General features: G+C 45.4%; 1 protein-coding gene across 1 annotated transcript in view; it reads right to left on the bottom strand.

Annotated features, from left to right (window-relative positions):
* Positions 1 to 15,041, bottom strand: part of LOC115108559 (BMP/retinoic acid-inducible neural-specific protein 3-like) — a 67,984-nt gene that overhangs the window by 31,518 nt on the left and 21,425 nt on the right. The window contains exons 3-4 of the mRNA XM_029633051.2: positions 5,076 to 5,266; positions 4,712 to 4,896 (exon numbers count right to left, since the gene is read on the bottom strand). Coding sequence (XP_029488911.2) covers positions 4,712 to 4,896; positions 5,076 to 5,266 — 376 coding nt within the window. The remainder of the gene's footprint in view (positions 1 to 4,711; positions 4,897 to 5,075; positions 5,267 to 15,041) is intronic.

Here is a 15,041-nt window from a genome sequence, read left to right on the forward strand (position 1 = left end):
TCATAAAAAATGTAGGGATGCAGAGCTGAATGTCATGTGGAATGAGATCAACAACAAGAGTATGCTCACTCAGATCCTACCATCTGTACTTCCTCAGGACTAAATATTTTATACCTTATTGAGACACGTTTAAATGTTCACATCAACAAACATTACAAGTAGTAGTACAGTAGTTCAGTTGTTTGGTATATGATGCAACACCAAGGTTGTGCATTTAGACATATCCACTATTCAGTATAGTCTGTTAGATGAGGCCACATTATGTTATATCCAAAAAGTATAGTACATGAATAAGCTTAAGGTTGAGAGGTGGTTTCTTGTCTACTCAGAGAAAGCGATGATGACATATAGTAGCAATGCAACCAAAAAAACACTGTCATCTGACACAAGGGAGAGAAGAATGTGGAGTCTGCAAAAAAGTAAAAGAAAGAACTACGTATGAAGAATTATTTTCGGTGGGAGCTTCCAATTATGCTTTAAGTCTTGAAAGATGCAGTTACATGCAAGCCTGGCAGACATATCACTAGATTCACGCTGACAAATGAGAAAGACACTGGATCTCTTCTCCTCTGGGTGAGCGGTTAGATCGTTCACAATCACAGCTCAATCCTCCTTGACAAAAGGATGATTTAAAGCTCCCATATATCAAGGTTTCTCTGCCACCATTCCAAGTCTGGCAGCCTGTGGGCCTATCCATCTCCCTCCTCGTCACTTGCAAGTTATTCTCCCCTAATGCCACAGTGGCTCCTTCTTTTAATATTTTCCCAAAGGGCCAATAAAAGTAACCACATCACCAGTGTAGATCAATGAGGAACTATGGTTCTACATTCAGAAGAAAGGGGACACTTTCCTTTCCCTCTGTGGGCAGAAAAGTAGTCTTTCTTTGACACCTATTTTAAGGTCACTGTGAAAACAGAGGGAGGGGTGAGACACAGGAAAGAAAATAAAGAACAGAAACTTAACTGTATCAAAAAGGTATGCATTCAAAACATTAATATGCCATAACCATGACCAACCTTCATACATAAGCAGCAGTGATTCATTATATGATAATCACAAAATATTATTTTTCATTCAACATTGAGGTTTGAGTTACTTTGAAATGGAGAGGGGGGAAGACGGTTGAGAAAGAGAGAATAAAAACCTCAACTTCAGCAGGCCTATCGACGGCGTTTCCATTATTTTTTTTATTGATGCTTCGACGAAAATAATTAAAATCCGTGAAATGTCTAGAGGGATGGGCAGATACATTTCTAACACAGACAGATGTCCAACTTAAAGGGAAATGTTTTAATTTAAATCTGGATTTTCTATGCATAGCAATGAGACCATCTGCAACAAGGACCAAGTGAAGCCGAGCATACGCACACTTAAATCCATTTCTTATAGAAAGGACAAAAACAAAAAAGGTCTTAACAGTTGTTTGTATAAAAGTATGTTCAGTAACTTATTGGGACTTTGGTGGATAGAAAAATGTAAATGAGGAGGTAAAGAGAGAGCGAGCGGGGGTTGTATTAATATGCCATAATCGAGTGCTGACTATCAGAAACTCTAACAGCTGCATTTAATGGGACTGGCGATTGCTCTTAAAGGCTTTCCTGGAATAAGAATGTGCTGCTTGGTTATGTGATGGAGACATGTCTGGTATGCATCATCATATTCTACATTTAAGTCATTCAGCAGACACTCTTATCCAAACCGAGTAACAGTAGTGAGTGCATCATTTTTTTAGTTCGTACTGGTCCCTAGTGGGACTCAAACCCACAACCCTGGCGTTACAAGCGCAATGATCTACCAAACTGAGCCACATGAGACTTGATATACGGGAACAGCACTCACTCGCAGTATGGATGCTTCTTCTGATTAAGGCAGAGACCAGAGTCCCCTGTCCTGCCTCAGCCAAAGAATCTGCCCCTGGGGAATTGTTTAAAGGTCTTGCAAGTGTTTAGTGTTTGGGAATAGCTAATGATTTAAAGCGAGAATGAAAATATAAGCATATCCCAAGTGCTCCAAAGCAATGTAGTAACAACCCTTGTATAATTTTATATGCATGGTGCAATGCCTCAAATGACAAGGAAGCTCAATTATTTTCTAAACGCAAGCATTATTAATATTATACCACTAAGGCAGAGGCATGGGAACTGATGAAGATCATGCCTTCTGTTAATTCCACCTATGAGTAATTCCACAAAAGCAGAATATAATACATAAAATGCCAGTAAGTGAGCCCCAGATGTCAGATATTTAAATAATAATGGGTATTAAGAGGCCTATACACTAACCTGTTAAAAAAGTATGGAATGGCATTAATGTTTGGGACCAGCGCTTCTTCGGAAATTGCTTTTTTCACAGCACCACAGAGAATCGTCCTGTTTTTAATCACTAGGCATAGCCTTAGTAGATGCAGCATATCCCCATTTGCATCCTAGATGTGTTTACGCGTGTTTAGACATTCTTTGAGGATTCCGGCAAGATGTTTTAAAACCACTTTGTTGCACTGGCTTACACTACGATGTCAACCAGAGCTGGGGATCAGCTTATCGACTTGAAGAGAGAAAAAATAAACTAGCATGAGATTATATTTGTGCCCCCTAAATAAATGGAGGCTCATTGAAATCCGCAGGGGAGCAGCAGAGGACCTTTAAGAGAAGAAAGTAGGAGTTAATACTGTGGCAAGGCAAACTATGATATGCTGTTTTTTTAGATGAGAGTCTGTTTCCCAACTTGGATGGGGATGAGAGAGAGACTCCTTTTGATTTGGAACAAATTATCATCCCTTTTCCCTTCTCTCAGAGCTTAATAATTCTGGTGCTCTTGGCAGACAATGTTGCAGAGAGAGGAAACAGAACTGGCTAAAGGTTAAGATTACTCACAACTTGCATATTAGTAGCTTGACTGACGATGACCCAGACAGAGGTTAAAGGGTAAGTGAAGCCAACTGCAGCTCATACCTTTATCTAATTTGTAAAGTTCTCCCAGAGTATATAAGACCTTGATAGAAAATAACAAACTTCCTCTTGTTTTTACATCTGAGGGTGTCTTTTTCTTGAGGGGGAGGACATGGCAAAATGTTAAAAGAGGACACAACAATATAATAACGAAGATGACAACATCTGTATGAAATGAATAATTCATTGATACACAAGGGATAAAACAAGACAGTGTTTTTAAAATTTTATTTATCCACATCAAATCTGTTCTACATCGTGAACTGCAACCATATTTTCTCACTAGATTTCCAAAGCTACACAAATTATCTTTATTCCCCTACAAATGAACCATAAGAGGACATGAATGATAAACACCGCAGTAGCAAGGCAGCAAATTGGGTCAAAAACACTCCTGTCCTCTCCCCATCGATGGCTTGTTGTCTTTCAGGCTAATTGTAATACACCTTAGTAGAAATGGACCTGGGTTGTAAATCAAACTTTAACCACTTGATTTATGTCCACCCAGCACTGTTAGTATCACCTGCCAGTGTTTCTTGCTCGCTGGTAGGTTAAAGCACCGATTATTACAGATGGCGGAACCCCAGTATTCTTCATACGTCTTCTATTCATTAGCAGTGACACCTTAACTCATACCCAAAATGGCTGACAAATGGGGCAAGCTCTCTAAGAAATTGTTGAAATAGAACCGAGGATTCATCACTCTGATGCGTAATTGTAGAGGCACCACTTCCCTTCGCCTCCCCTCTTTATCTTTTTCATTTTTCCTTTCCCTTTATTTTTCACCTGAAGTGTTATAGCTATAGCTCCTACATTATACCAGGACAACAGGCTTTTCTCCTCCTGAAATCTGTTCTCTTAAAGCCGTTGTCCGGTGCCCTCTTTCTAAGAGATGCTTTTGTTTTGCCATCAGTCTTCATCTTGACGAGGTAAAAATCCATGGCCTGAATTAAAGGCAGCTGATGCTGTGAATATTTCACATCAGTCACCTGAAACTGCCTCCTAAACAAATGCACCTCAGAGGACTTCTGCTCCATTCATCTCAATCAGACGATTTTAGCAGCACTTTGTCCACGAGAACGCTGCCAACAAAGCCATGATGTGTCCCGTTGCCAATTCACTTTAAGGAATATATGGCCTTATCTGTCTGTGGTGGCCAAAGATGGGATAGCACTGGGAAAAGTCAATGATAAACAGATGGATGCTTTCAAACTACAAGTGAGTTTATAACTCTACATCATCTTAGATAATGTTCAAAATCAATGTTGAACTGTACAATTGTGTCAGGTATGACTGTCACATGTATTTTAGCACACACCTACTCCCCTCCCCCACATTCTTTAGAAGTTGGTCCCCAAACCTCAAGATGTACAAAAAACAGTCTAGCAGTCCAGTTTTAAACAATCACTTCTAAATAAATGTAAATTCGACACCAGTGGCTCACCAGCTGGTGAAACACTGCTCTCATACAAGGTGTCTATACATGGGAAATTCCTCAATGATAATCCTCTCATTGCCACAGGTACATGTAAACAAATCACAGGCTCACATGGAAACGAATCACCCCGAATACGGAGTCTGACAAACATGTCCTGCTGTGCAAAGGGCAAACTCAGCCGATCACACTCATTACTCAGTAATAATGACTGACACAGTGATTAATGGACCCAGCTAGAGGGCTTTGGGAATGAATGTGTGTGTGTGTGTGGGGGGGGGGGGGGGGCATGGATGCAATCTGGATGTGGTGCAGCTTGTAGGTTTACCTTAATGGCTGTGGATGCTATCTGGATGTGGTGCAGCTTGCGCAGGGTGCTCTCTCTGTCGATGAAGTAAGAGGCAGCCAGTTGGTGCAGGGCCTCTAGAGTCACGGCTGTACCGTTGGCCTCTCTTGTCTCCACCGTTCTACTCAACCTCCGCTTGTCCACAAAGATCATTAATGACTCCTCCCCTAAACACACAGAGTGGAGCAGAATATGCACTGAGAACTGGGCTAGGGAATAGAACAACACATTCAATATGACATCTTTACAGCAAAGAGAGAATTTACTGTTTGCATTTCTGAAGCTGAGCATCAGCAACATAGAGGATTGGGTTAAAAGAACATCAATAAATACATATTATTCTTACCCCCCAGGGTGGCTGAGAGCAGGAAGTGTGTTCCGTACTTCCTGATGATGCTGTCTGTAATGGAGCCGAGGCTGGGCCGTCTACCCAGGTGCCTGATGGTCTGGAGGAACTCTGGGTCCAGGGGCAGGGGCAGACCATTGTTGTCCTGTCTCTCTAGAGCCAGGCTGTTCACTTTCCAGCGGCCAAACTCCCTGCAATGTCACAGACACACATTAGCACACATAAACACACACGAAAACAGGCAGCGATGCACATGCGCCCCCACCCACACACGGCAGGCTTCATTTGCAAACACCCTCTTTCATAGTCATAGTGAAGACAGAGGAAAAAGGTCTCAAGAGGATGTTACAGCCAGCCAACAGCCTTTCCCTGTGTGAGGAGACTAATTTTTAGATTCAGGCAATGCTGGGTGGGAAATGTATCTGCACGCCATGACATCTCCGGTGCCATTTCTTAAAATATGAACGGTGCCGTGCTGTTTACACTGTTCTGAGAAGGTCTCTCTCGCGCTCTTTCTCGCCGAGGGCACAAGGCTCCCCATTCATTACGCACACCTGCCCCCCCCCCCCCATTACACAAATCAGCGATTATTGGACTCAATCACCTCTGTCATTACCTCCCCTATGTCTGTCTGTTCCCCCGCACTGTTTCCTGCTTCAGCATTGATTGTCATATGTCCTTGTCCTGACGCTGTTCCTGTCTTGTTCGATGTCTGTTCCGATTAAATGTTTGACTCCCCGTACCTGCTTCTCTACTCCAGCGTCGGTCCTTACAGATTACCATGCAGCTCAAACAGCCCATAATAACCAGGCTTCAGTGGTCAAGCCTATTATGGAGAGAAAGGATCAATGTAAAACTGTCAGAAATTAGTGCTGCGGATTTTAATGGAATAACAATGGAGGTGATCTACTGTGGGTCGGAATAGTTTATCAGGTCTGTCGTGGAACAATCAGGGAAAACACGGGCACGCACTCGCACACACGCTCAAGAGCCCACAGTAGCGGTCAATCAAAAACTCACTTTTCTGGGGGGGAAAGTTCCCCCAGAGAAGAAAAACACATAAAAAAAGTAGCGAACAGGAATCAGCTAATTAGGGCCTGTTTCACGATGCCGTTTTTCCATAACGAGGGTCAATTACTGGTATTCCTGCCAGAAGGAGGGAGAGAGTAGAGCAGAGCTTAACCGTGATCGACACAAAGCCTCGCCAGGCTTGTTGATGTACAGTTAAGGATGCTGGTTAGCAAGGGCACACACAAACACCCTAGCGAGTTAGCTAGCATTAGCACTGGGCAATTCCACTACTGGCCCCCTGTAGGGATGCTAGGACACTCACGGCTTTATTTATTTAAAAAAATACAATTTTAAAGAACGCAATGGTAAATCTTAGCACTGGCAGTAGTGCCATAGGCCAGGCGGTGTGTCAGAAATATTTTTGCTATTTTCACAGTGGGAATTATGGGTGCAGTAGCTGGCGGTGGCACATAGGGCTTGACCCCTCACTGCCCAATCAGAACGTGCTCCATGTCTAAATACAGTACGTGGTTGCTTTAAGTTGTGTATTACCAGTCTTATGTATTGCATTGTTTTCAACTCCAATTAAAACATTAGTATGCTGTAGTCTAGTTTATAAAATAGCCTACAGAAACAAAATAACAAAAATGTAAGCCAATCCCATATTTGCTAATTAGCCTATTGTGGTAAACCGTGGGGTGTTGGGTTGAATGTTCAGAGATTGACAGAGACAGGGAGGCGTTAATCAGGAAAACAACTTTACTTAAGACAGAAAATAAATATATCAAAGAAATAACTTTGGTTTTGCTTGGTCTTCCATCTCTCTTTATACCGGTGTCTGTCTCTCTCCCTTCTCTCCCGCGGTCTGCCATCGTGCTCCTTTTATTTAGCCTCCACAGCTGGTTGGCACTTTCCTCCAATTACCTCCACTTAGCTGTCCATGTCGGGGTGCCCAGCTCCTGGAATCCCAGCAGAGGGAGCCAACATCGCCTCACGTACGTCCCCTCTATGACCATCCCCCGGGGTAGACCTCCTGGGATACCACACAACACCACCCCCCCTTACCCCTGACTGGGAGGGAGGCATGCGCAGGGCTAGGTTTGCATCCCTCCTGGATAGGGTGTCCACATTGCCGTGCTGGGCCCCCAACCTGTGGATGACAGAGAGAATCGTTGTAAGGATAGGAACCAGTGGGTGACATGGTCATTCGTGTCCTTACCTCGTGCTATCCACACGAGCGGGGCATGGTCAGCAATCAAGGTGAACTTCCTCCCGAGAAGGTAATAATTGAGGGTGTCGAGGGCCCACTTCACGGCGAGGCACTCCTTCTTGACAATTGAGTACTTCTTCTCCATCGGGAGGAGCTTCCTGCTGACATACATGATGGGGTGCTCCTAGACTTCCCGCTCTTGGGACAAAACGGCCCCTACCCCGGTGTCAGACGCGTCTGTCTGGACCAGGAGAGTTTGAGAAGTCCGGGGTGACGAGTACCAGGTGCGAACATAGCGCATACTTCAGGGCCTGGAAAGCCGCCTCTGTGTCCTCCATCCATCGCACTGTCTGGAGTAGTCGTGCGTTTGATAAATCTGTCAGGGGAGAAGCTATTGCGTCAAAGTTAGGTACAAATCTACTGTAGTAGCCTGCTAACCCCAGGAATGACTTTACCTGCCTCTTTGTTCAGGGGACCGGCCATCCTTAATGGCAGCAAAAAAATTCTTGGAGTTTCACATTTCCCCTCCCAATCTGATATCCCAGGCACTCCACTTCGGCGTAGCCCAGCTTGCACTTGTGGGGGTTCGCGATCAGACCTGCATCCCTTAGCGCATCAACCACAGCCTGTAACTTGCAGATGTGCACAGTGACAATTGGGAGTCACAATTATGTAATCTAGATAAGCCGCTGCGTACTCACTGTGCGGCCACAAACTCAGTCCATGAGCCGCTGAAATGTTGCTGGTGCCCCGTGGAGCCCGAAAGGCAGAACCCGGTAGTGGTATAGCCCCCCCGGGTTGGAGAAGGCAGTCTTCTCCCGGAAGGCCGCTACCAGTGGCACCTGCCAGTACCCCTTCGTTAGGTCCAAGGTGCTGACGTATCTCGCTGTCCCCAAGTGGTCGATCAGTTCGTCCACCCAGGGCATGGGGTAGGCATCAAACTTACTGATCTCGTTCAGGCCCCGGAAGTCATTACAGAAGCGGATGGTTCCGTCCAGTTTTGGAACCAGCACTATGGGGCTAGACCACTCACTGCGACTCCTCCAGTACCCCCATTTCTAACATTGTTGTCACTTCCCGCTGGACCACCATCCTCCGGGCTTCTGGTATTTGGTATGGCCGTTAAAGCACTTTTTCTCCCGGAACAGTGTGGATCTGATGTTCCACGAGGTCCGTGGGGGTCGGCTGCTCTTCCCAGACCTCCTTGGCTAGGTCCAGCAGCCCGCGGGGCTGACGGCCATACAGGAGCTCAAAGGGGGAGAACCCCGTGGATGCTTTGGGTACTTCACGCACTGAAAACATCAGGTGGGGCAGCAGCTGGTCCCAGTTCCTCCAGTCTCTCTCGATGACCTTCTTCAGCATGTTTCAGGGTCTTATTGAAGCGTTCCACCAGCCCATCGGTTTGTGGATGGTACACACTGGTCCTCACTTGTTTGATTCGTAACAGATTGCAGACATCCTTCATCACACAAGACATGAACACTGTGCCCTGTCTGTCAGGTTTTCCTGCAGAATCCCCACCTGGCTGAATAAATGGAAGAGCTCCCGTGCGATACCTTTGGATGCCGCCGTGCGTAGCGGTATTGCCTCAGGTTAACGGGTGGCATAACCCATGAATAGCAGGATGTATTGGTGTCCCCTCACGGTCTTCACCAACGGACCCACCAGATCGATTGCCAACCGCTCGAATGGCACTCCTATAATGGGCAAGGGAACCAAAGGGTTTCGATACTGCACCCTCGGAGCTGTGATCTGGCACTCCGGGCAACCACGGCAGTAGTCCTCCATGGCGCGTTTGACTCCGGGCCAGTGGAACCGGTTCCCGATCTGGTCCCTGGTTTTCTCCACCCCCAGGTGTTCCCCAAGCAGGTGGGTGTTGTCAAGCTGCAACACAGTCCTAACATACTGGCTGGGTATGAGTAACAAGTCTTTGGTCTCCCCATTATGCTTTACTACCTGATACAATAAATTACGCTTAATTGCGAAGTGGGGGTAGCACCAATCACTTAACCCAGGTAACAGTACGCCATCCACCGGCATCACCTGAGCCCTAGCGTTCTGGAGATTTGGGTCTTCTAATTGGGCCGTCCCGAACTGACCCGTGAGGATTCCCATGTTGGGAGGTCCGTCTAGGGCCTCCAACTCCATAAAGTGTAGCCTGAGGTCTTCCTTGCACAGTGGCTCGCTTGCCGGAGCGGGGTTGTCTCCCTTCTCCGGGTCCGACTCAGGCCCAGTGGACACCTCTTGTGGCGGGGGTTGGGTGGCACACGCCACAGTCTCTTTTCCTTTTCTTCCTTCCGTGCTCACCTCCCCAGGTCCCTCCTCCACAGTGCCTGGAAGAGAGGGCAGTCTCGGCCGAGGAGAATGGACACTGGTAGGTTATGCACAGCTCCCACGCGCATCTGGCACTCCCCCTTTGGGGTGGTTATCCTCACGGCCACCATTGAGTACCTCTTCGTGTCCCCATGTACACAGGACACTGTCACCTCCTCGTCCCCTTGTTCCTCCTTCCCCTCTCACGTGAGCCACTGCGGGTGGGCCAGGGTCACCATGCTACCGGAGTCCAGCAGAGCGCTGGTGTCGATGCCATCGATTCTTACCGGAACCATCGGAGGGGCCGTCTCAGTGTGCGCCCAACAGGAGGTGACGTAACTCGCCATCCGGGTTATCCCCGAGCTGGGAGGTGCGGAGGGCATGGCCTCCTCCCAGCCGGGACAGGTCCACACAAGGTGCCCCAGCTCACCACTCTCATAGCAGCATCTCTGATTGGGGTCAAGCAGCTGCCGGCGTCGTCGGTTTGGGTCACCCTCCCGCTTCACAGCCTCGGCTGGTCCCGTCCAGGCCCCCTTCCGCTCCTCGTCTCTCTTTGTGTTGGTCGACCCCCTCGCAGTGTCTCCTCTCTACGCTCGGGCCCCTCTCAGCAGGTCCTGTGTGTTCTGGTGAATTTCCATCACTGTCAGCAATTCCTCCAGGCTCTTGGGATTCTACATGCTCACCGTCTTCTTCATCTCGTAGGGCAGGGCCGAAAGTATTTATCCAGGACGGGTTTGTCGGGCATCGGGAGGGGTCAAAGGCCCAGTTGTGGACCAATTGTTTACGGCGTGTGAGATTGAACCCATAACGGCTTAGTATCTCCCGTTTGAGTCCCTCATAATTCGCGGCCTGGTCAGTGTTCAAATCAAAGTAGGCCTTCTGGGCCTTCCCAGAGAGGTAGGGTGCCAACAGGCTGGCCCACTGGGGCTTGGGCCATCCTTCCCGCTGTGCCATCCTCTCGAAGGTGCACAGATATGACTGCACGTCATCTTCCCTTCTGAACCAAGAACTGATTCGGGTCAGACTCTTGAGCCCTCCCAACCTTCAACTGGGCTACCTCCGCTACCAGTCTGCGGTTTTGTTGGTGCTGCTCCTCCAGCGCTTGCTCCTGGAGAGCCTGTTGCTTCTGCTGGCTGAGGATGACCTGAGCCGCCAGCTCCTCCATGGTTATCTCCGCACACTCGACCCCACGGCACCTAAATCTATTTAGTTGCCCGCATTCTCCACCATATGTGGTAAACCGTGGGGTGTTGGGTTGAGCATGCAGAGATTGACACAGAGACAGGGAGGCATTAGTCAGAAAAACAACTTTACTTATGACAGAAAATAAATATATCAAAGAAATAACTACGGTTTTGCTCGGTCTTCCTTCTCTCTCTAAACCGGTGTCCGTGTCTCTCTCTCCCTTCTCTCGCGCGGTGTGCCATCATGCTCCTTTTATTTAGCCTCCACAGCTGGTTGGCACTTTCCTCTAATTACCTCCACATCGGGGGTGCCCAGCTCCTGTATTCCCAGCAGAGGGAGCCAACATCGCCTCACGTACCTCCTCTATTACCATCCCCCGGGGTAGACCTCCTCGGATACCATATTATGTTGAACATGTTTGAAGTCTATATTGTTCTAAGTAATTGCATGGCTTCAATAGGCCTATGAAAATATGTTTAACATAGCATTCCACTAATATAGGGGCTAGGCCTACTGTAAATTACATTATGTCTCAGCCATGGACATGCCAAACGTGGTCAATAAGCAAGAAATTCACGATTGATAAGACCAACAAAAAAGTGAATAATTGTAATTAAATTCCATAAAAAATTTCAACAACAACTTGTTTTAAATAGGCCATGTCCATATACAGTTACAGGCACCATACTGTAATTGCTCCACGTGGGCATATACTGTAATATTAATCAAGGCAACTTAGTCTGGAGGGTTTTACAAACATCCAAACTTTTCACAGGAGCTGGACATAGATTCAATACAACCCCCAACCCCCAGAGTCTATTGATGACCAGTGCATCAATATAAGTAACATAATAAAAATATCCCCATCAAAATATGTTAGTTTAACCTAAAAATATAGGTTCTTTGCATGGGCTGCGTCTCAATTCACTGCATCCTCCTAAAGTATGTCGCCCTTCCACATCTGTGGTAGAAAGTGGCAGAGTCTTCGCACTAAACCATCTGAACGGTTTGGCCTACAAACTAATATGACCCCACAGTAGAAAGCGGTTGACTCTCACAAATACAATGGTATTCTCCGTTTGAATAGGCCTCTCCGCTCTACGACTATCTAAAGGTAACCCATACAAATGAATGGAAGTACGGAGGTAGTTTTGACAATAAGGGGTTAAATGTGTAATCAATAAAAAGATTAAAAAATGTTAAAGAAGCCTTGAGACATGGATTGTGTATCTGTGCAATTCAGAGGGAAAATGAAGAAAGAAAAAATATTTAAGTGCCTCTGAGCAGGATATGGTAGTAGGTGACAGGCACACCAGTTTAAGTGTCAAGACTGGACACCATGGATGTTTGTCCTAGCCATTGAATATTTCAGTTGCGCTGCCTAGAAATTGACAGTTTGGCACAGATAATTTCACAGAAAACTCATTGTTACAGTAATTTCCTTTTTTTCTGGATAATGAACACTTTTAAATTACAGTAATCAGCTCTAACTTAATGTTTCCTGTAAAATAATAGTTTATGTCAATTATAACAAATGATTTTTACTTTTACGTGTAAATCAGAGTCAAGACATTTAGTTCACTGTGTATAAAATAACTATTTAGCAGTTATGGAAATACACAACCAAAATACAGTAACTTCTGATTAAAGTAGCGGTTTTAAGACCTAAATTAACTCAAACATATTGTAGACATACATTGTGTGCGTGTGTGTATCGGTTTGTCAATAACAGCTGGTGCGCAATGTCTAATATTAAATAAGTCTCAAGGTATTGCTCGCCTGAGGTAATACCTTATGATAAGCTGTAGAGCACACCATCTACCAATATTATTCATAGCCATCTATTTACCACCACAAACCGATGCTGGCACTAAGACCGCACTCAACGAGCAATATAAGGCCCCAAGCAAACAAGAAAATGCTCATCAAGAAGCGGCATGCCTAGTGGCCGGGGACTTTCATGCAGGCAAACTTAAATCTGTTTTACCTAAATTCTACCAGCATGTCACGTGCAACCAGATTTTTTAAATGTTTTATAAAAACAAAAACAAACTCTAGACCACCTTTACTCCACACACAGATACACATGCAAAGCTCTCCCTCACCCTCCATTTGGCAAATCTTACAATAATTCTATCCTCCTAAATCCTGCTTACAAGCAAAAACTAAAGCAGGTGGTACCAGTGACTCGCTCAATATGGAAGGGTCAGATGACGCAGATGCTAAGCTACAGGACTGTTTTGCTAGCACAGACTGGAATATGTTCTGGGTTTTCATCCAATGGCATTGAGGAGTTTACCAACGTCATCAATAAGTGCATCGACAACATTGTCGCCACTGTACACACAGATCCCAACCAGAAGCCATGGATTACAGGCAACATACACATCGAGCTAAAGGCTAAAGCTGCCACTTTCAAGGAGTAAGTAGTATAAAAAACAATCACCAGTAGTGGCTGTATACAGTCATGAGTAAAGCGGAAAACGCTCATCCATAGGCGGTGCTCCTAGTGACCTTCATGCAGGAAAACTCTAATCTGTTTTACCAAATTTCTAACAGCATGTTAAATGTGCCACCAGAGGAAAACAATTCTAGACCACATTTACTCCACACAGAGATGCGTACAAAGCTCTCCCTCACCCTCCAAATTTGGAGTGGCATCTGACAGCAGCGAAGATAAGTAACTATTTGAAATAATGCATGCAAGCTTGAAGATAAATTAGAAAGATACACCAATGTCAAAGAAAAAAGTGGAAATAAAAATCTATTTAACAATTTAGAAATGAAATATTCGTGTCATGTTGGCTGCTCACTGGAAGTTTCTCTTCAACATTTTTATTTTCTCTTGCAAAGCCACAATTCTTATATGTCTACCTTGTGTGCATGCTCATTTTTAAAACATTTTTATTTATTTAACCTTTATTTAACCCGGTAGGCCAGTTGAGAACAAGTTCTCATTTACAACTGCAACCTGGCCAAGATAAAGCAAAGCAGTGCGACAAAAACAACAGAGTTAAACATAAGCAAACATACAGTCAATAACACAAAATTAAATAAAGATTTTTCCATGCATGTACAGTGTGTGTAAATAATATGGGGATGATGTAGTTGCGTGTGCCATTTACAGATTGGCTGTGTAAAAAGGTACAGTGGGGGTAAGCTGCTCTGACAGCTGATGCTTAAAGTTAGAGAGGGAGATATAAGACTCCAGCTTCAGAGCTTTTTGCAATTCGTTCCAGTCATTGGCAGCAGAGAACTGGAAGGAAAGGCAAGGAAGTGTTGGCTTTGGAGATGACCAGTGCAATATACCTGCTGGAGCACGTGCTCCGGGTGGGTGTTGTTATGGTGACCAGTGAGCTGAGATAAGGCAGGGCTTTACATAGCAAAGACTTAGATTACCTGAAGCCAAATGGGTTTGGCGACGGATATGTAGTGAGGGCCAGCCAACGACAGCATACAGGTCACAGTGGTGGGTAGTATTTGGGGCTTTGGTGACAAAACAGATGGCACTGTGATAGACTGCATCCACTTTTCTGAGTAGAGTGTTGGATAGGATTTTGGTAGGATAGTCCGTTTTAAGATCAGTAGGATAGTCCGTTTTAGAAGGGTATGTTTGGCGGCATGAGTGAAGTAGGCTTTGTTGCGAAAAAGTAAGAGGATTCCAGATGCTTAATGTGAGGCTTGAAGGAGAGTTTACAGTCTAACCAGACAACTAGATATTTGTGGCTGTCCACATATTCTAGAACCATCCAGAGTAGTGATGCTAGTCGGGCGGGAGGGTGCAGGCAGCAATTGTTTGAAGAGCATGCACTTAGTTTTACTTGCATTTAAAAGCAGTTGGAGGCCAGGGATGGAGTGTGGTATGGCGTTGAAGCTCATTTGGAGGTTTGTTAGCACAGTGTCCAAAGAAGGGCCAGACGTATACAGAATGATGTCATCTGGGTAGAGGTGGATCAGAGAATCACCAGCAGCAAGAGCAACATCATTGATATATCCTTTGGGCTGAGATCCCGCTAACGGGATCGATAAGACAACAGCCAGTGCAAGGCTCCAAATTCAAAACAGAAATGCCATAATTAAAATTCCTCAAACATACAAGTATTTGACACTATTTAAAAAAGATACACTTCATGTTAATCCCACCACGGTGTCCGATTGCAAAAAGGCTTTACAGCGAAAACAAAACAAACCATTATGTTAGGTCAGAGCCAAGTCACAGAAAAACAGCTGTTTCCAGCCAAAGAGAG

Source organism: Oncorhynchus nerka, linkage group LG24, assembly GCF_034236695.1.
Source record: "Oncorhynchus nerka isolate Pitt River linkage group LG24, Oner_Uvic_2.0, whole genome shotgun sequence".
Taxonomy (NCBI): Eukaryota; Metazoa; Chordata; class Actinopteri; order Salmoniformes; family Salmonidae; genus Oncorhynchus; species Oncorhynchus nerka.